Source organism: Urocitellus parryii, chromosome 1 (assembly GCF_045843805.1).
Source record: "Urocitellus parryii isolate mUroPar1 chromosome 1, mUroPar1.hap1, whole genome shotgun sequence".
Classification (NCBI taxonomy): Eukaryota; Metazoa; Chordata; class Mammalia; order Rodentia; family Sciuridae; genus Urocitellus; species Urocitellus parryii.
In genome coordinates this window covers 278,223,888-278,242,849 of record NC_135531.1, presented here as the reverse complement: position 1 = coordinate 278,242,849, position 18,962 = coordinate 278,223,888, and the positions used below count along the sequence as shown (strand labels likewise).

Here is an 18,962-nt window from a genome sequence, read left to right as displayed (position 1 = left end):
TTGGTCTGTTTGCTCACCTCCCCCATCCAGGGCCCATGTGGCTTTCGCAGGCCAGGCCACACCGGGGGACCTTCAGCTACAGTTCAGTGAGGCCTTAGAGCTCACTGGACATTCCAGGGGTGGCCCTGAAGAGATGCTCCTATTTTGGGTCACTTAGGAAAACCTGAGTTCGTGGCAGAAAGGGAGCATTTCACCAAAGAGATCCTTGGCCCAGAGCTGTCCCTGAGGTGTCTCCTGGCCGCCTGCACATCACAGGTCCCTGATCGGCTATCCCTCTGGTCTAAACCTGAATGACTGCTTTTCAAGTAGTCCCCTCCCCCACCCATGCCTTTGACCCTGGCCCCAGGACTCTCCTGAGCCTTTGGCTGGCCTCCCCAGCTGCCCTGTGGCCCCAGAATCCAGTCTGACTCTCCTGCCCCACCTTGGCTCAGCTCCTCCCTCTCCCTGGGAAGTGTTGCCTGGCCAAGTAGAGGGAACCTCAGCCCCACAGAATGGTGCGAAGTCCCCAGCAGGAGCAGGTGCCCCACGTTGGCAGGGGACTCGTGCCATCGGTGCCCAGTGCGGCCCTCACAGCTCCCCGCAGGCGATGGCAGGTGAGTGTGGCGACACCACTGGCCACACAGTGTGCACGTCTCCCCCGTCCCTGCTCGAGGTGCCCAGATCTCCACAACTGCGGCTGCAGCGAGGGCCTGCCTATCGGCCTGTAGCTGCCTCAGGCCCTGCCTCAGTGCCCACAGGACCCTTTGGGCAGGCAGGCTGTCTCCTTGTGGGGAGTGTGGCCTGAAGACTCCCCGCGGGCCTTGCTGGTGAGGTAGGCTGCCTGCTGGGTTGTTGTCTGAGTAGACCTGGGGTTGCGTACGGGGCGCTTTCTGTAGTGGATGCGTTTCCTCACGTGCAGTGGGGCTTGAAACAGGGGTCATGGTAAGGTTCACCTTGGTTTTTTCCTAGGGGAGGGAACATCTTTCAGGATAGAGGAGAATAGTGGTGTTGTCAGAGATATTTAGAGCTGAGGCTCGCATGGAGCATAGTTCCTCTCCCTCGTGCTCTGTTTTGTAGGGCTGGGGTGGAACCCAGGGCCACACACGTGCCAGGCAAGTGCTCAACCTTAAACACCGGTCTCAGTCACTCAGCCAGTTAGCCCTGGTGAGCCTATTCTGTTTTCTTTTTTTAATGTAGACACAAATCTGTTTTGTTAGAGCATCATTTGTTTATTTAAACCCTGGATACAGCGATCCTTGATCTTTCGAGTACCAACTAAAACATAATTGGCCCATAAAAAGCAGTTCTTGGCATCCTGCTGGCTTTAGGTGGAGGTGTGTTGTCTTTGAACTGTCCCGTGTTAACCCCACCCCTGCACCCCACAGCACCCAGTGCCTTGTTTCTTTGAGATGATTTATAATAGGGTATCACAGGGACATTTTATTGAAGTATTTCAAATATTCAAATTCCAGTGGTGAAACCCATGTGCAGCCACCTGGAGTTACGACTGTTGGTGTGTGTTAAGGAAGTGTTCTCAATAAAAGATGAAAGACGAGGTTAAGTCACCTTTCCTTCCTGTCCCCGCCCACTGATCAATCCTCACATTGTCCCTTTTCCACGCCTGTCTTCAGCGGGGACCACATGCACACTGCGCTTGTCAACTTGGGCTGGGCAGCTTAGCACAGGTGTATTTTGCCATCTGGAGATGAAGTCCAGGGCAGGGTGCCAGCACGTCCAGGTTCTGGTGAGGACGCCCTGGCCCATTGTTGGGGGCAGGAAGAGAGGTCTCTGCTGTCTCTTATGAGGACTTACCCAAGCCCCATCACCTCCCCAAGTCCCATGTCCACACACCCTCACCATCTGGGTTGGAGGGACAGGTTGGTCCACAGCACTGAACCAGTGCAGGTGGCCGACACCTGGCCCCTCACGGGAGGCTCCCCTTTCCCTCAGAGCAGGCTGGCAGCAGTGCTGGGGCAGGCCCGGCCAGGGCAGGCTGGCCTCCACAGTCCCAGACCTTTCCCTCACGTCTGCTGCTCCTGAGGACACAGCTCACTCCCCTCCATCAGGAAGACTTGCCCGGACTGCCCAGGCCTCACTTGCCCTTGGCCCCTCAGGCACAGCAGCCATGCTGAGCTCTGCAGGCCGGGCCAGGCTGGCCGCCAGGTGACAGTGTTCTGTCCCAGGGAGGAGGGTGGAGTAGAAGGGGTTGGCATCAGCCAACACAGGACCCACAAGCACATGTGGCCTCTGCTTTCAACCTTCACTCACATAATTGACGTTTTTCACCAAGAGACAAGAGCTGATGTGGGTGCTATGGCTTAAAATGTGTCCCCCAAAGGACCAGGGGTTGGAATTGTCCCCAGGGTGGTGGTAATGGAAGTGATATGGGGTCAAGCAGGAGGTACTTGGGTAGTTGGGGTTCTGCCCTCCAAGGATCAAGGAATTTCTTATGGGACCCTGGTTTCCCTGAGACTGACCCCATCCGACCTCCCCTTTTCAAGATGTCATGCCTCCCACACACTCTGACCACCATGAGATCCTCACCAGAGCCCAGCTAATGCTGGTGCCCGGCCCCTGAACCTCCAAAACAGAGTCAAACTTTTTTTTTAGCCTGCCTCAGTTATTTCGTGATAGGAACACAAAACTGACTGAGCATCGGCCTCCTGCAGGAGGACTCGGCCTGTGGTCCTTGTGCACAACTGCAAACCCGTCTGCACACACCTAGAGGCACACTCAGGAATGGCTATGCCTTGGTCTCCTCAGATGGCCTTCCCAAGGGGCTTTCCAGTTTGTGATCTGTCCAGCGATAGGAGAGGCCCATTCCCCATGTCACTGCTGCCCACAGACACTGACAGCCTCTGAGGTTAGTGGTGACAGTGAGTTATGGCCCCACGCGGTTGGCTTGGCTTTGTCTTGATGGCCTGGGGTCCCGGCCTTTCCACCACCCCTCTCAGGACACTGCTGTGTTGCCTCGGTTTGATTCAGGAATATTCTAGATCCAACTACACGAACCAGCCCAGTTTGATGTGACATGGAAGTCATTTCTCCCACCCCTTTTCCTGTATTGTTCAGAAGTTACCCTTGACCCTGGTCCGAGAGCTCAGCCCTTGACTTTTTCTCGTCTGCCATTCGTGAGCAGCTTCCTCAGTTGGTGGAAGGAAAGCAGCTCTGCTCACAGAACAGCTGGAGACCACTGTCCTAGAGAGGCCCATAGGGAAGGCTGGCCCTCTGGGCTCTCGGCTGACCTGTGGTGCACCCCGCAGTGCTCAACGCGGGGTGTGGAAGTCCTGTTTGCCTGCTCTGGGGACAAGTCTGTTGACCACCCAAGCGCAGGAGGGCCTCTCCTTACTCTCCTCCCTTCTCCCTGCTCCGTGTTTCTCAGATTCAGGGCTGATTTCTCCTTTTCAGCCCTGGGCCAAATTCTGTTCCAGGCCTCACTGGGCTCCCGTTCGACGGGCCCAGGCCACATGACAAGTGAGGGGCCCGGGATACAGATCACGTCCTCTCCAGGGCTGCTGCAGCACTTGGCCCTGGCCCAGCCCTCCTCTCAGTGCTGTGCTACCATGAGCTGGACACCCCACCAAAGGCCGGGGTCCCCGGCAGCAGAGGCTGGACAAGCCAGCCTCCCTGGCCGCTGGGCAGCACCCGGTGTGGTCCTTTTGGGTGGAGGGGCTGTCTGACCCGTGCCAGGGAAAGTGAGAAAGACGGGGCTCGTTAGGGTTGGAGTTTCCGTTGCACCCCCACAACTCACCGTCTGGAGTCCACCCCACAAATGGCAATGGGGGCTTATTTCAATAGAAGAAAATACACTGACCACAAGGTTTATCTTGAAAACTAAATTTTAAACTGTTTGCTTTGCTGTGCGAGGATTCCATGCTCCAAGGAGGCAGCTTACGGCTCTGTGGGAACCTTAGCACGTTCCCTCAGGGGAGGCCCAGTGCCAGTTGCCAGTGCTGGCTACAGCTGTCCAAGACCTTGAGCGTCCCCAGCGCTGCCTTCCTGACCCCGGGATCCGAATCCAGCTGTAGTTCTTGGAGAGCTGGGTGGAGCACAAAGAGGAAAGGGTCGAGCCTCTGGGAAGACCACACCCCTGTGCCTGGTGTAGCGGATGGTGGCCACGTGGCCTGGCAGGACTGGACCCCCGGGGCATGCAGCCAGAAGATGGCAGGTGGAGCTGCAGTTTCCATGCCCACTGAAGTCCTCTCAGGACATCAGCAGCCACTAACAGGGACCAAAAGGTCACTCACAGAACCTGAGCGCAGCGTCAAGGCAGAAGCAGCCCTTGAGAATCCATGAGTGGGGGGACTCACGCGGCCAGCAGCTCCCTTCCAGGAGGGCCCTCCACAGGCCACCCTTCTCATCCCATTCCTCTCCCCCAGACAAGTCCACAGAAAGGCCCAGCTGCCCTCCCAGGCTCCCCAGGGGTTTGCGGAGCCAGCGGGCTCCTTGGGGAGTGTGGGGAGGCCGACTGTGCATAACCGATTGTCCACTACTCACAATTCCGCAGGGCCGGCCAGTCCAGCTTTTTCAGATAATGAACTGACAACTGCTTCACTATGATCCCTAAAAGGACAGCCAAAGAAATGCCACTGCCCAGGCCAGGTCAGCAGGAGAGCCTATGCAAGAGGCGTGGTTCTGCCTTACCAAGACGTCAGTGAAGGATTTTGCTGGCCAAGACCAGACTAGGAGGAAGTCTAACTGGAGCCCAGAAGGTAGGCACAGTGGGCAGGCTCGACCTGAGCCCTCGTCCCCACCCTGCCACTGCCCCTGCAGCTAACTGGCTGCCCAGGTGCCCTTCAAGGTCCATCCTGAATCAAGACATCTTCTGCTTACCTGCCAAGTTGCAGGCAGCGATTCTGATCCTTAACAAGTCATTTTTGACATAGGACATTGTTTCCAGAAAGAAGCCATAGAGAACAGCAGGCTTTTTCTGAGTCTGCAGAAAGTAAGTGACATACAACAGCTTTCAGGATGAGACCTGGAGCCGGACTGATCACCAGGAGCATCCCCTTCTGTCTGATGCACCAGTGCTCCTACAACTGGAAGCCTCTGCCCAGAGACTGCAAGGGCCCATCCCAGCATCACACAGCAGATTCATAGCAGGGAAAGTTAAGGACATTTAGGCCCTGGGTTTGTTCTTATCCTTTATCAGGAACCTGTGCTATTCAAAATGTAGCCACTGGCCATGTGGTCCTTGAACACTTAGAATGTAGCTGGTCTGAATTAAGTATGATATGCCTTCTGGGTTTTGAAGACTGTACCAAAAAAATGTAAGCTATCATAATAATATATAATTACAATAACAACACATTCAAGTTTATATATTTATATACTAAATATATTGTATGTATTTATAAATGTCTAATAAATATTGTGTGATATATTTATATACTTTATGTATACCATATTAATAATAATTTTATATATAATATTATAAATATATAACATACATGTTGAAATGATCATGTTGGGGCTATATTAGGCTACGTTAAACACATTAAAATCGAATTGGCCCCTTCCCACTTTCTGAATATGGCCACTGGGAAACCTAAACCAGGCGTGTGGCTTGCGAGCTGTCTCCAGGGGACGTTTTGTGTCTAGAAGAGAACCCAGGGCCTCGAGAGGAGAGGCCACAGTGGGGTGTGCCCGCGGCTTCCTCACCAGGATGGAGCACATGCTTGTCTGGAACACAGTCATCTCCTCGTCGGTTCTGGTGTGGCCTTGCCCCAAGGAGCTCTCCAGGGACCTCCAGCCCCAGAAGTGCACGCACTGAAACATGGTGGCCCTGCAGGCCTGGAGGGACACAGGACAGCCGGGCAGCATGGCATCGGCCCCTGAGCTCGGGTCCCATCCTGCCCACCCCGCCCAGCCCCTGCCCGCTGCAGGCCCTGCTGAGGCCCCGCCCCTGGCCTCTGGCAGGGAGAGAGGGGGTCTCCCAGCAGGGGAGGGTACAGCGCTGGCGTCCCTGCCACCCTTTCTGGGTGTGCCGTCACCCTCGTCCCTGGGGCATCTCCCATGCCACTGTCTCTGAGAGCGCAGTGTGGGCAGAGTGGAGGCTGCGCAGGAGGGACAACAGTCACCCAGCGCTGATGCTGCCTGCCCCGTGTCACCAGGGACCCTGCAGCAGAGTCTGGGCAGGGAGGGGTGACGAGAACCAAACCCGGGTCTGGGGAGAGCACTCTGGGATGTCCCTCACCCTGTGAGTGCCAACTGCACCACGTCCACCCCATTGCCATCAGAAACCCAACACTCACCAACAGTGTGCAGGGGACCTGCAACCCCAGAACTGGGGTTTGAGTGCCCTTGCTTGGGTCAGGTGCAACCCCAGGCTTTGAGAGGGGCAGAACACCCACGCTCAGCCACCTCCCACTGCCCACCCTAGTTTGTGGAGGAGAGAAGGCGGTGGGGTCATGGCCAGAGGGACCGTGGTGAGCCTGGGTGAGAGGTCATAGGGCACATGAGCAGGGTGAGTGGCTGTCACACAGGTCCGTGCTAACAGCCTAAAGTGACCTGCTAGGAAGAAGGGGGGATGGGGCGGAGGGTGGCCGCAGGCAGAGTCCAGCAGAAGGAAGCCAGGCCATGTTTCCCACAAAGGCGCTTCCCGAGTCGCCCCAGGGGGCCCTCTCCCAGCCTGCACGGGGGAGGACATGGACAGCAGCTGCTGGGCTCTGGAGAGGCTGGACATGCCTCCTCCCAAAGGACCGTTTCCCTTTGGGGACGGCGCCACCTTTCAGACAGGGATGAGGGCGAGTCTTACGTGGGCTGTGCTGGAGCAGGGGTCCTGGCAGTGCAGCAGGAGGGGGACCCAGGCCCTCTTCACTTCCCCTTTGAAGAAATGCTTCTTGGAGATCCCCACCATCTTCGCCAGCTTCCCAAAGAGGACGAAGGCCTTCAGCCGCAGCAGCTGGCTCTCCTGGGCCGAGGGGCACAAGCAGGGGCTGGCTCCTGGAGCAGGAAGCCCGCCCGCCCACAGGCCTCCCCAGGCCATTCCAGGTGCTTCAGCCCTGCAGGCCTTCTGGAGCACCCTGCAGGGAGGAGTCCCTCCCTGGGCAGGGCCCATGTGGTGCTCCAGGGACTGGGCATGACCTGGTCTGTGGGACAGCTCTTCCCTGTGCAGGGCAGGAGTGTTCGGGAGGGGGAGGATGGGGAGGAAGCTCTTGAGCTCAAGGGGCCACAGCTCGAGCCTGCAGCTTAGCACAGGCGTCGGTTCTACGGATCCTACAACCAGCTCTGCACACGGCAGCGGCAAGCAGGCCCCTCAGCGCACTGCTCCAGAGCACGTCTTCCCCTCGTGAGGGAGAGGAGTCCCCCCCACCTGCTGAGCAAGCTGAGCGCTGGGCTGTGCCCCAAAAGTTCAGGTATTGGAAACCATCCCTAAAGCCATGTGCTGATGGAATTAGGAGGTCGGCCTATGGGAAGTAGTTAGGGTGAGATGAGGTCATGAGGCTGGGGTTCCCATGGTGGCATTAGTGGCTTCACAGAAGAGGAGGGGAGCTGAGCTGGCACACTTGATCTGTCTGCATATGATGCAGCGAGAAGGCCCTCACGTATCCTGCTCGGGGGCTTCCTGGCCTCCAGAACCCTGAACTAAATAAATCATCTATGCCTGTGAGTCACCCGGGCTCAAGTATTTTGTTTTAGCCACAGAAAAACTCTAAGATACTGAGGGAGGCTCTCGGCTGGACTCACATTGTCAAAGAAGACTCTGCACAGCTCAGAGACGGCTTCGAAAGAGGAGCCCATGTCCCCTTCTCGGAGCTCAGCCAGGATTTTGGTCAGGGTCTCCATGCCCTCGACAGTCACGCTGCTGCTGGCGGGACCCCTCAGGGAGCCCAGGCACTGTTCCAGCAAGAGCTTCCGATACTGCTTCACCTGGAGGGAAGCAGAGAGCTCAGCCTCCACCCTGCAGCCCGGCAGACCTGGGGAGAGGCCCAGGCGGCCCTCGGAGTCTGGGACCTGGACCCAGGGCGTGAAAGTACCTTCTTGGGGGCACCAAGGGCCATGTTGCCCAGGGCGCGCAGGGAGAGCACCCGCAGGGCCTGGTCCTCCTCCTGCTCCGCACCCTTCTCCAGCAGCATCACCGCGGGCCTCAGCAGCTTCTGCTGGTACAGGATCGGGTGGCTCATGAACTGCAAAGGACCAGGTTCCCGTCAGCCCCGAGGAGGAGGCCCACTTCACAGCAGGGGGCGCAGCAGGGAGTCAGGTGCCACCCGGAATGGTCCCTCTGGGAGCAGGAGAGGGGGGACCAGGTGTTTCGGCGTCCTCATCTGTGGAGGGGGATGATGCCACCGCCCGCCCTGGGCTGCTGTGAGGGTTCAGTGAGGAACACGGTCACCTGCACAGAGACGCTGTGCATGGTCACACCCCAGAGCCGCTGCCCGGGACCCGTGCCTCCGGTCTGAACTGAAATGCCCGGGACCCTGAATTCTACTCCCTTGGGAGCACCTCACAAAAGCCTCAATGTGGTTTTAAAGAAAGCTGGAGAGCCAGGCACGGTGGCACGTGCCTGTAATCCCAGCGACTCCCACAGCGGAGGCAGGAGGATGGCAAGTTCAAGGCCAGCCTCAGCAACTTAGAGGGCTGGGGATAAGCTCAGTGGCTGAGTGCCCCTGGATTCAACCCCCAGTAGTCCCCCCGAAAAAAAGAAAGAAAAAAATCATGCATAATTCAGCCCCCTCAATATTGAAAGAATTTAAGCAACTTGCCTCTTACTAGCTGAACCTAACTTTTTTAGTAATCATCAGCTGGGATTTAACATTCACCACGCAAACAACACACACGTGATCTCATTTAGTTCCCCTCAGAGACCCCTACAGTAGGTTCTGCTGTTCTCACTCCAGCAGAGGCAGAAGTTGAAGCCCAGAGACCTTAAGGAACCTGCCCAAGGCTGTCCAGCTGCAGAGTGGGGTGGGGGAAGCTGGATCCTACCGGGGCCCTGTGACTAGCCCCCAGGGCCTGCTGCCACACCTGTGTAAATCTCTTCCCACCGTCATTTTTGGGGTTCACAGTGGAGGCATGAACACCAGACGAGCCTGAGAACTTGTAAAAGCTTAGAAAATCTGAGGCTGGTCTTGCACTGGGCTAGGAGTTTTTGTGTGGTCCAAAGCCAAACGTCGTCTTCATAGTTTCCAGTGGTGGAGGGATTTCATGACCGCGGAAGTCGCGTGAAGCTCCAGTGTCAGTGTCCATCAGGAAGGCTTTACTGGAACCCTGCCCACCCACGGTCTCCATAGCCCCCGGGGCTGCTTTCCTGCTCAGCAGCGAGGTGCGGTCCTACTAGGAGGTGCTCCACACAAAGCTTGCTGCCGTCCTGGGCTCTGGGCTTCCTGGGGCACCTCGGACTTCGTGCGCCCAGTAAAGTCTCCCTCACAGTCTCTGGTCAGTTCCCTCAGGACTCACAAACCCTCCCCTGGCAGAGCAGCTGGGCCACATGGCTGTGGCCCTCCCACCTTCCTGGCTGGAGAGGCTGGCGGCCTCTCAGAGCCTCCTGTGCAAAGCCTTCGGTGGATCCCATGGTGCCTCCGCTGGCCCAGGTCATTCCCCTCTCCTTGCCCTGCCTCGGCTGCGTCTCGGGCACGGGCCATCTCAGCCTCTCCCCACAGTGCCCACCCTGCACTACTCCTGGGACCAAGGAGTGAAGGAGTCAAGGAGCATGCAAAGGAGGAAGCTCAGAGGACCCTCAGCCACTGGGTGCCTGCCTCAGAGGCCAGCCATCGCAGGAGAGCCCAGGACACCACCCCACCGCCCACCCCACAGGGCCACGGGCCTCACCTCCACGCAGATGGCCGTGCTGCTGACGCGGCAGCTCAGGACCTCGGAGGCCATGCCCCTGAGCACCAGCTCCGACAGCCTCAGCCTGTAGCTCTCCATGTTCTGCAGGCACAGCCTGTGAAGGACACCAGGGTGCTACCTGGCCAGGGAAGCCAGCCCAGCGCCTGCCCACTGCTCTGCAGCTTGGTGCTGGCTTGGGGGTCTGAGGGGCTTAGTAGGGGCTGTCAGAGAAATGCTCTCTTTCCAACCGCTTTTCTAAAAGTGGGGCAGGATGAGGGCTGTTGGTGGTGATCAGGACCCAGGAGGCGCTGCCCATGCTGGTCCTGCTGCTAGCCCCTCCTCTCCCTGACCTCACATCTGCTCTGGAGCAGGAAGTTTTGAACAAAAGGTTCCCACTGTCCTACAGTGCACTGCCACCCCAGAGTCTGAGGCACCCAGCTGTCCCAGTCACAAAGGCCTCCGTCCCACAGTGCCCTCCACCCCGTGAGAGCCTGGGCCCCACCTGGCCAGCAGGCCCACTCCCTCCAGGAAGGTCAGGCTGTCCTCCAGCAATGCCCACACAGACTGCTCTTCCAGGGCGTGCAGCAAGCGCTTGTTGTCGATTCTCTTGAGCAAAAGCTGCATGGACTTGATGGTGATCCTGGAAGGAGGCGGCAGGTCTGATGTACTGCTGGGCCCCGGGCCCCTGCTCTCCTGTCTGGGAGGTGGGGATCCCAACCCCTGCTGGGCCCCATGCAAAGAGCTGAGGGGGCCGAGTGGGTCTGCAAACTGAAACCCACACCAGCTGGACATACATAAAAGGGATGGTAGAATCAGCCTCCAGAAACTTCCCCACCAGGAGGAGGGACCTACGCCCCCTGGTGCAGGTGACTCAGGGACCCAGACAGCTTCTCAGGGAGGTCCAGCCTTGGAGGCCAGGTCCAGCCCAAGCCTGCTGCCTGGACCCCATGGACCACCCACCTGCCCAGCTGCCCTCAAGCACCTCTCTAGGTTTATCTCCTCGGGCAGGGTCCCCGTGTGGACCAGCCTCCAGGTCTTCAGGACAGGTGAGGCGGCCTCGGGCCTGTGGCTGCTGCTGAGCTGCAGCAGGAGGGTGAAGAGGAGGTCAGGGAGCAGGTCCCGGAGCTTGTCCTCCCTGTCCAACGTCTCCAGGAGCAGATGGATGGTGCACAGGGTCTGAGGAGAGAAGGGCCAGAGGTGTTGGGAACGAGACCCCTGAGACCCCTGAGAAGACCCAGGGCCTGCCCCTGCCACTCACCATCAGGGGGTCCACTGCGGCCAGGCGCCAGATGTCAGCCTTGGAGGTGGCGTTTACCCTGGGGGTGAACCGCGACTGCAGGCGGCCCATCAAGCCGTGGAGCATAGTCCGTGCAAAAGGCACATTCTGTGCCACAGTCAGCCACACCTCCGTCAGGTGGCTAGCCAAAGACAGGCACAAGGTCAGTGGGTTTTCTGCCATGTGCCCTGGTAGGGAGAATCCCTTTCAACCCCTTGGCAGGGCCCCAGCTACTGTCTGAACTCTGGGAGCTGAACCTCAGGGAGGAGGTGTTAGTCTGTGTAATTAGAACCCAGGTCCCTGACTGCATGCTCAGGCCCCTTTTTCTGCCCAGGCTCATAGTCCTGCTGGGAAGCCATGGGCCCCTGGGAACCCCTGGGGTCCCACTGGTTCTGTTTGAAGACTGTAAGGACAGAAATACTTCCAAGGACCCAAAGCATGTCAGGCAGTTTGCTGATGTTATTTTATCAGCTAATTCTCCCAATGAGTCTTAGAGGAAGGTATTTTTCTCTCCCTATGCTACAGAAAAGGAGATTAAGGCTTTCAGAAGTCAGGTGACCAGCCAAACTACAAGAGGAAATGTCTTCCTTGTCCTCAAGTTCAAGTCTCTGGCTCTACTGCCCAGGATGGTGTCTGAATGCGCCAGGGACAGAGGAACAGAGGTGGGAATCAGTAGGTCATAAAGGGCTAAAGCAAAAGTCTAACAAGGCTGAACAGAACAAAGAGACGCGTAAACTGCCTATTCCAGCCCTCCACACCACACGCACAAGCACAGGGAGGTGAGTTTAGGGTTGTGGAAAGAGTAGAGGGGAGGGGCCCAAAAGACACTCGCTAGGGCCGAGGATAAAGAGATCCTGGGGGTCAGGAAACAGGGCCCTCAGTCCCATAATGGCAAGAAGCTGGGTTCTACCACAGTCACCTGAAACTGGAGGAGCTCCACCTGACTGCAGTCTCCAGAGGCCCTGAGTGAATTGCCACCTAAGTGCTCACTCCCGACCTTCACAAACTGTGAGGTTGTAAGGAGCATCTGCAGTAGACATGCTGGAACGTGCTGGGACTCACTAAGTTGCTGGCCACAAGGAACAGCAGCCATTGAGCTGCTTAGTCACATCTGCTTGTAATTGATAAGGAGCTGTGAGGGCCACTAGCCACAGGCATGCTTAGCAATGACTGGCTACAACTGACAGGGAACCCAGCTCCCTGGACATGCACAAAGAACATGCCAGCTGCAATTACATCACCTCACTGGACATAACCAATGGACATTGACTTTCACTGGGTGTAACCAATCACCAGCGTATGCCACCAACTTGGAACTCTATTTAAATTGCTGGTCCTGCCACATTGAAGAGTTTTATCTCCAAGGACATTGGCGAGACTGGCCGCCTTGCTGTCTGTCCCTGGACTGACTTCACCATTCCCTGACGACCAGCCCACCACCAGATCAGGACAATGTCTGCTCTTGGCTAAGAGAAGTCGCAAGGCATCAGCGGTGTTTTGGGGCTCGTGGTTGCCCTGGGATTGTGTGCTCTGCTTATAGTGTTTAATCAGTGTGCACTGAAGGCTGGTCGGGGTGCTCCTGCACAGCCAGCACTTTTTGCGTTAATTGTTTATATTTGATGATTGGTGTGGTCGATATACACTTGCATTTAAAGACAATCCGTCTCTGAGTAACTATTGATAGCACTGCTCACGACAGGGTGTTCAAAGCTACTAAGTTGATTGATAGCACTGCTCACGACAGGGTGTTCAAAGCTACTAAGTTGGGGGCATTTATTATGCAGTGATAGCTGACCAATACAGATGTTGGTCAACCACCAGTAGCCACCAGGAATGCCAGTAGGACCTAGGGACACACTACTAGGAGTGCACTGCCCGCGGCTCCTACTTTCCAGCACTGCTCCAAGTGCCACCAACCCTCATTAAATTAAATCACAAAACCTACGCTGCACTCCCACCTGACCCTGCAGGGCTCCTTTAGGAGTGGAAGGTCAGCCCTGGCTGTGGGCCTGAGGCCTGGGTTTGGGTTACAGTCTCTTAGTGTGCCATCCCCCTCATCTTACTGGGGCAGCACAGCCTAGCTGCTCCGGGGGGACTCCCCAGATGAGTTCTTTCTGGGCCTCTTTCTGGCCTCCCCTGGTGAGTTCCAGTGCTGTCCCAAACACACTCCCCACCTTCAGCGAGACCCCGCCCCACACAGGACATTGTGGAGGAGCTGGCTCCCAGGAGGAGGGGGCTGCCCTGTGGCTCCTGGTAAACCCCTTCCCCTCTGAGGCCACATTTTAAAAGGAACAGGGACTGGAGCATTTCAGAGGCTTTCTCAGGCTGTGGCTCATCTGCCTGAGGCTCTGTCCCCACAGGAAAGGAACGGGCTGCCATCAGGGGACAGTACTGGACTTCCTGGCCTGACCCAGACAGGACAGCCAGGACACACGAGGACCTACAGGTACCAGAGTCCAGCGGATGTGATGAGGCTTTGGAAGTCTGGCCTCTGGGTCAGTGGTTCCCTGGAGGCTGGGGACCCCTTAATGAGATGCAGGTAATTGGCTTTGACCCGCCCTGGGCCCAGGCTTCTGGGACATGTCCTCCTCCTTTGGGCACCCACCTCTCCATGGGCAGGGGCTGCCTCAAGAGTGACGTGAGGACAGTCTCCTGGTGGTAGTGAGCCAGCAAGAGGATGCCTTCAATGAGAAGGCGCCGCACCTCCGGGTGGTCCACCACTGGCAGGTGGACCAGGATGGCGCCCAGGATCTCAGCCACCTGGGGAGCGGGCAGGCATCACTGGGGCATCAGGCCCTGTGGGACACCTCTCCCTGAGGGAGAACAGTGGGCAGGGCAAGACTGCAGGACCCTCCCCAGCATCAACACCAGAACCTCTCCAAAGAGAGGCTTTCATCTCTTCCTTGGACTCAGGGTGAGGGTGAGCCCCAGGAGAGGGCATGTCCCATGGCCTCTGGGTGCTGTCAACATGTTGCCTTTCCTCCTCCACCTCCTCCCCTCCTCTCCCTCCTCCTCCTCCTCCTCCTCTCCCTCCTCCTCCTCCTCCCCTCCTCCTCCTCCTCTTCCTCCTCCTCCTCCTCTCCTCCTCCTCCTCTCCTCCTCCCCTCCTCCTCCTCCTCTTCCTCCTCCTCTCCTCCTCCTCCTCTCCTCCTCCTCCTCCTCTCCTCCTCCCTCCTCCTCCTCCTCCTCCTCCTCCCTCCTCCTCCTCCTCCTCCTCCTCCTCCTCCTCCTCCTCCTCCTCCTCCTCCTCCTCCTTCCTCCTCCTCCTCTCCTCCTCTTCCTCCTCTCCTCCTCCTCCTCCTCCCCTCCTCCTCCTCCTCTCCTCTTCCTCCTCCCCTCCTCTTCCTCCTCCCCTCCTCCTCCTCCCTCCCCCTCCTCCTCCTCCTCTTCCTCCTCCTCCTCCTCTTCCTCCTCTCCTCCTCCTCCTCCTCTTCTTCCTCCCCTCCCTCCTCCTCCCTCCTCCTCTCCTCCTCCTCCTCTCCCTCCTCTCCTCCTCATCCTCCCCTCCTCCTCCTCCCTCCTCCTCCTCTTCCTCCTCCTCTCCTCTCTCCTCTTCCTTCTCTCCTCCTCTCTCCTCCTCCTCCTCCCTCCTCCCTCCCCTCCTCCTCCTCCCCTCCTCCTCTCCTCCTCCTCCTCCTCCTCTCCTCCTCCTCCTCTCCTCCTCCCTCCTCCCCTCCTCCTCCTCTTCCTCCTCCTCTCCTCTCTCCTCTCCTCCCTCTCCTCCTCCTCTCCTCCTCCATCCCCCTCCTCCTCCTCCTCCTCCTCCCTCCTCCTCCCCTCCTCCTCCTCCCCTTCTCCTCCTCCTCCTCCCCCCCTCCTCCTCCTCCTCCTCCTCCTCCTCCTCTCTCCTCCTCCTCCTCTCCTCCTCCCCTCCTCCTCCTCCTCCTCCCTCCTCCTCCTCCTTCCTCCTCCTCTCCTCTCCTCCTCTCCTCCTCCTCTCCTCCTCATCCTCCCTCCTCCTCTCCTCCTCCTCCTCCTCCTCCTCCCCTCCTCCTCCCCTCCTCCTCCTCCCTTCTCCTCCTCCTCCTCCCCCCCTCCTCCTCCTCCTCCTCTCCTCCTCCTCTCCTCTCCTCCTCCTCTCCTACTCATCCTCCCCTCCTCCTCTCCTCCTCCTCCTCCTCCTCCCCCTCCTCCTCCTCCCCTCCTCCTCCTCCTCCCCTCCTCCTCCTCCTCCCTCCCCTTCTCCTCCCCTCCTCCTCCTCCTCCTCCTCCTCCTCTCCCCTCCTCCTCCCCTCCTCCTCCTCCCTTCTCCCTCCTCCTCCTCCCCTCCTCCTCCTCCTCTCCTCCTCCTCTCCTCTTCCTCCTCCTCTCCTACTCATCCTCCCCTCCTCCTCTCCTCCTCCTCCTCCTCCCCTCCTCCTCCTCCTCTCCCTCCTCCTCCCCTCCCCTCCTCCTCCTCCTCCCCTTCTCCTCCTCTCCTCCTCCCCTCCTCCTCCTCCTCCTCCTCCTCCTCCTCCTCTCCTCCTCTTCCTCCTCCTCTCCTCTTCTTCCTCCTCTCCTCTTCCTCCTCCTCTCCTCTTCTCCTCCTCTCCTCTTCCTCCTACTCCTCTCCTCCTCCTTCTCCTCCTCTCCTCCTCCTTCTCCTCCTCTCCTTCTTCTCCTCTTCCTCCTCCTCTCCTCTTCCTCCTCCTCCTTCTCTCCTCTCCTCCTCCTTCTCCTCTCCTCCTCCTCTCCTCTTCCTCCTCCTCCTCTCCTCCTCCTCCTCTCCTCCTCCTCTCCTCCTCCTTCTCCTCCTCTTCCTCCTCCTCTCCTCTTCCTCCTCCTCTCCTCTTCCTCCTCCTCTCCTCTTCCTCCTCCTCCTTCTCCTCCTCTCCTCCTCCTTCTCCTCCTCTTCCTCCTCCTCTCCTCTTCCTCCTCCTCCTTCTCCTCCTCTCCTCCTCCTTCTCCTCCTCTCCTTCTTCTCCTCTCCTCCTCCTCTCCTCTTCCTCCTCCTCTCCTCTTCCTCCTCCTCCTTCTCCTCCTCTCCTCCTCCTTCTCCTCCTCTCCTCCTCCTTCTCTTCCTCTCCTCCTCCTTCTCTTCCTCTCCTTCTTCTCCTCTCCTCCTCCTCTCCTCTTCCTCCTTCTCCTCCTTCTCCTCCTCTTCCTCCTCGGCCCCCAGGGCTGTGGGAGAGGCAGTCTCGGGAGTCAGCCCCAGCGCCACCCAGGGCCCTGGGCAGCTGTGCCACCTTATCCTCCAGCTCCCTGGCCCGAATCTGGAGGAAGGTGCCTATCCAGGTGACAGCAGCCTTGTCATGCGGCAGGTCCATGGCCCGATGTTCTCACAGAGTTTCTGGATGAGTGAGACCACCTCGTCACTGTTAAACTCCATGCAGACCACCTAGGATCAGAGCACAACCCAGTTCCAGCCCGCTCCCCTGGCTCCTCCTACTCCACCCAGGGGGCATGGCCATGGCCCTCACTGTCCTGAGGAGGTACTCAGACAGCAACTCAGCACCTCCCACATCAAAGCGCTCCCACAACCAACCTCTCCCCCGTCCTCGCTGCCTGCCTCCCGCCCTCCCTGAACCCCACACAGGATGCTCCTGCACAAATCTCCTGTCCCCCACTCCACTCCAGGAGGAGGAGGCTGCCCTGCAGCCTGCCTGGCCTGCGTCCTGAGCCCTGTGCTCATCCTGCCTCCCCCAAAGCCCCCTTTGCACCAGGAAGCAGCTTCACCCTCAGGCAAAGGGGAGCTCACGACGAAAGGCCTATTTGCAAGGAAGGTGCCTATCCAGGTGACAGTAGCCTTGTCTGGGCACTGCCTTTCATTAGTGTGACATTAGCCCGCAGGACTGCTCTGGACCATTCCTGGGGCCCTCTCCATGCTCAGCGCAGCACATTGTAAGTGCCGGGAGGACTTGGCCAGGAAATGCTAGGCACCATCTCTGCTCAGCGCCCCAGTGAGGAGCCCTACGCAGGTCATTTCAGGGCAGATATATCCCTTGGACAAAAGGCTGGGGAGACAGCAACCCCTAGAGAACATGGGAGACACAGCCAGCCCAGGAAAGCCCAGCCCAAGAAGTGGCCAGGGGTGGGGACCAGCCGGTGATCACCTTGGCAATCCTGGAGGAGGCACCGAAGACCTTGTCGGCGTCTGTGTCCTGGATGTCCTCCTTGCACTTCTCCAGCTCCTTCTCCTTGGCAGCATCCCATAAGGAGCAGGTCTGGCTTGCTGTTGGGAATACAATTTCAGACCTGGTGGGCAAGGATGGGGTCTGGCCGAGGCCACTCAGCGGCAACGTCCTGCCCTGGCTGCAGAGGCCTGAGCCACCCTCCAGCATGGGCACATCCCATCCCTCTTGCACCTGCTCTCGCTGTTCTTCCGGGTGTGGCCTCTGCCCACACCTCCTCCAGCACAGCTCAGCCCCCCTGCGTCCCCCTGTGCTCAGCTCCAGCCAGTCCCACTGCATCCTGGGTATCCGTAGCTGACCTTGCCCAGCACTGCCTTTAGTGCATCAACCCATGGGTCTCTCCTTCTGGAACCTTCTGTGGCCTCTTGGTGCTCTCCCCCCCAACTCTCCTCTGGCAGCCCTGTTTGTCTCCCACCCACCCCATAGACAGTCACACTGCCCCAGGGCAGGCCTGCAGCCGACCCTCCCCCTGCAGCCTGCCTCCTTGCCCGCAGAGGCCGGCCCCCATGGCCTGCTCTCCCCATACCATGAAGATCTAGCAGGCTGGACAGGATATTAGTTGAGGCCACACGTGTTCTTTGGTGGGTATCACAGGTGCCTGGGGCAATGAGTCCAACCAGTGTGCCAAACTGCCCCAGCTTCAGGGGAATCTGAGGGACAGGGGACAGCAGGGCTCACACCTCTGTCCTCACACACACCTGGGGCTGCCCAGAGGCAGCACGATGACGGCTAGAGAGGGTGAACCCTGTGCTGGGCACCCTGCTCTGGGCACAGGAAGGCTACCCCATCCCCCTCCTCCCAGGCATCAGCCTCCCGGCGCCACGGTGTGGTGCTGCAGGAGGTCAGCCAGGATCGGGGTCCGGCCTCGGGACTCGCGCTGAGTCGGCTCTGCCCTGCTCACTGCTCTGAACTGGGCCGTTTCCATATCAAGGCCCCCGTCTCATTCCTGTAAAATGGGCCTCCCCGCTCACTAGCCGAGTGGCCTGGGCAGGGGACGTGGCCTCTCAGCTCCTCACGTTCCCTGTCTGTAAAGTGGAGCAAACAAGGGCGCCTCCTCTTTGGGGGACGTTATGAGAACAGATCACGGAACCCAGGTCACGTGTCCTGACAGTACCTGGCCTCACATGGCCTTAATATTGGCCGTAGCTCCTGCCGCACTTGGCCAAGCTGCTCCCACCTCCATCCAGGTGCCCCGGGGTCTCACCCACAGGACCCCCAGGCCTGAGGTTGTGCCTGCACCTCAGCCCTGGGACACCCTCCTCCCACCCTCAGCCATCCCCAGGGTGTGGTGCTGGTCAAGCCACTTGTGACTGTCGCAGTCCACTCCCTCATTCTAAGTGGACTTCGTTTTCCACTCATGTTCCAAACGTGAGTGTCCTCTCTGGTTTTTAAAGAGGGCCTCGCCATGGCTGAGCCTCAGGCTCACTAACCTGGTCCAGGCCAAGCTGCTGGCCTGTCCTCCCCCCACTCCCCGCCCAGAGCCCGGGGCTTGCTCATGGCAGCCTCTTCCCAGGGGCTCTTCAAGGGCAGAACTTGACTTTAGAAGCTCCCAGAGAGAGAGGAGGTCTATGAGGTCAGAGTGGCAGGCTGGCTGCGCTGCGCTGGCTGGGGACCCTGGACTCACGCAGACGCCGACACTTTGCACGTAGATCTGCATGAGATGGAGGTGGAGGTTGGTGGCCTTCTCCCGTTCCCATTCTTTCTCTGACAAGATCCACTTCTCCAGGAGCTATGTGTAGAGCCCAGAACACAGAAGTGGGCTTTAAAATCCTGGGCAGCCCTGTCCTGGCCAGCTTTGGCCCTCCTGAAACCTCCCACTCTGAGTG

At 58.7% G+C, this 18,962-nt stretch overlaps 1 protein-coding gene across 1 annotated transcript in view; it reads right to left on the bottom strand.

Annotated features, from left to right (window-relative positions):
* Window positions 1-3,902: 3,902 nt before the first annotated feature.
* The window catches only part of Mroh2a (maestro heat like repeat family member 2A), a 59,629-nt gene continuing 44,569 nt past the window's right edge, over window positions 3,903-18,962 (bottom strand). Inside the window, 17 exon segments of the mRNA XM_026396006.2 lie at window positions 3,903-4,018; window positions 4,477-4,542; window positions 4,813-4,915; window positions 5,641-5,772; window positions 6,737-6,892; window positions 7,669-7,851; window positions 7,959-8,108; window positions 9,751-9,865; window positions 10,253-10,390; window positions 10,733-10,926; window positions 11,009-11,168; window positions 13,632-13,786; window positions 16,192-16,274; window positions 16,277-16,343; window positions 17,059-17,177; window positions 17,663-17,786; window positions 18,761-18,865. Of these exon segments, the coding sequence (XP_026251791.2) occupies window positions 3,903-4,018; window positions 4,477-4,542; window positions 4,813-4,915; window positions 5,641-5,772; window positions 6,737-6,892; window positions 7,669-7,851; window positions 7,959-8,108; window positions 9,751-9,865; window positions 10,253-10,390; window positions 10,733-10,926; window positions 11,009-11,168; window positions 13,632-13,786; window positions 16,192-16,274; window positions 16,277-16,343; window positions 17,059-17,177; window positions 17,663-17,786; window positions 18,761-18,865 (2,166 nt within the window).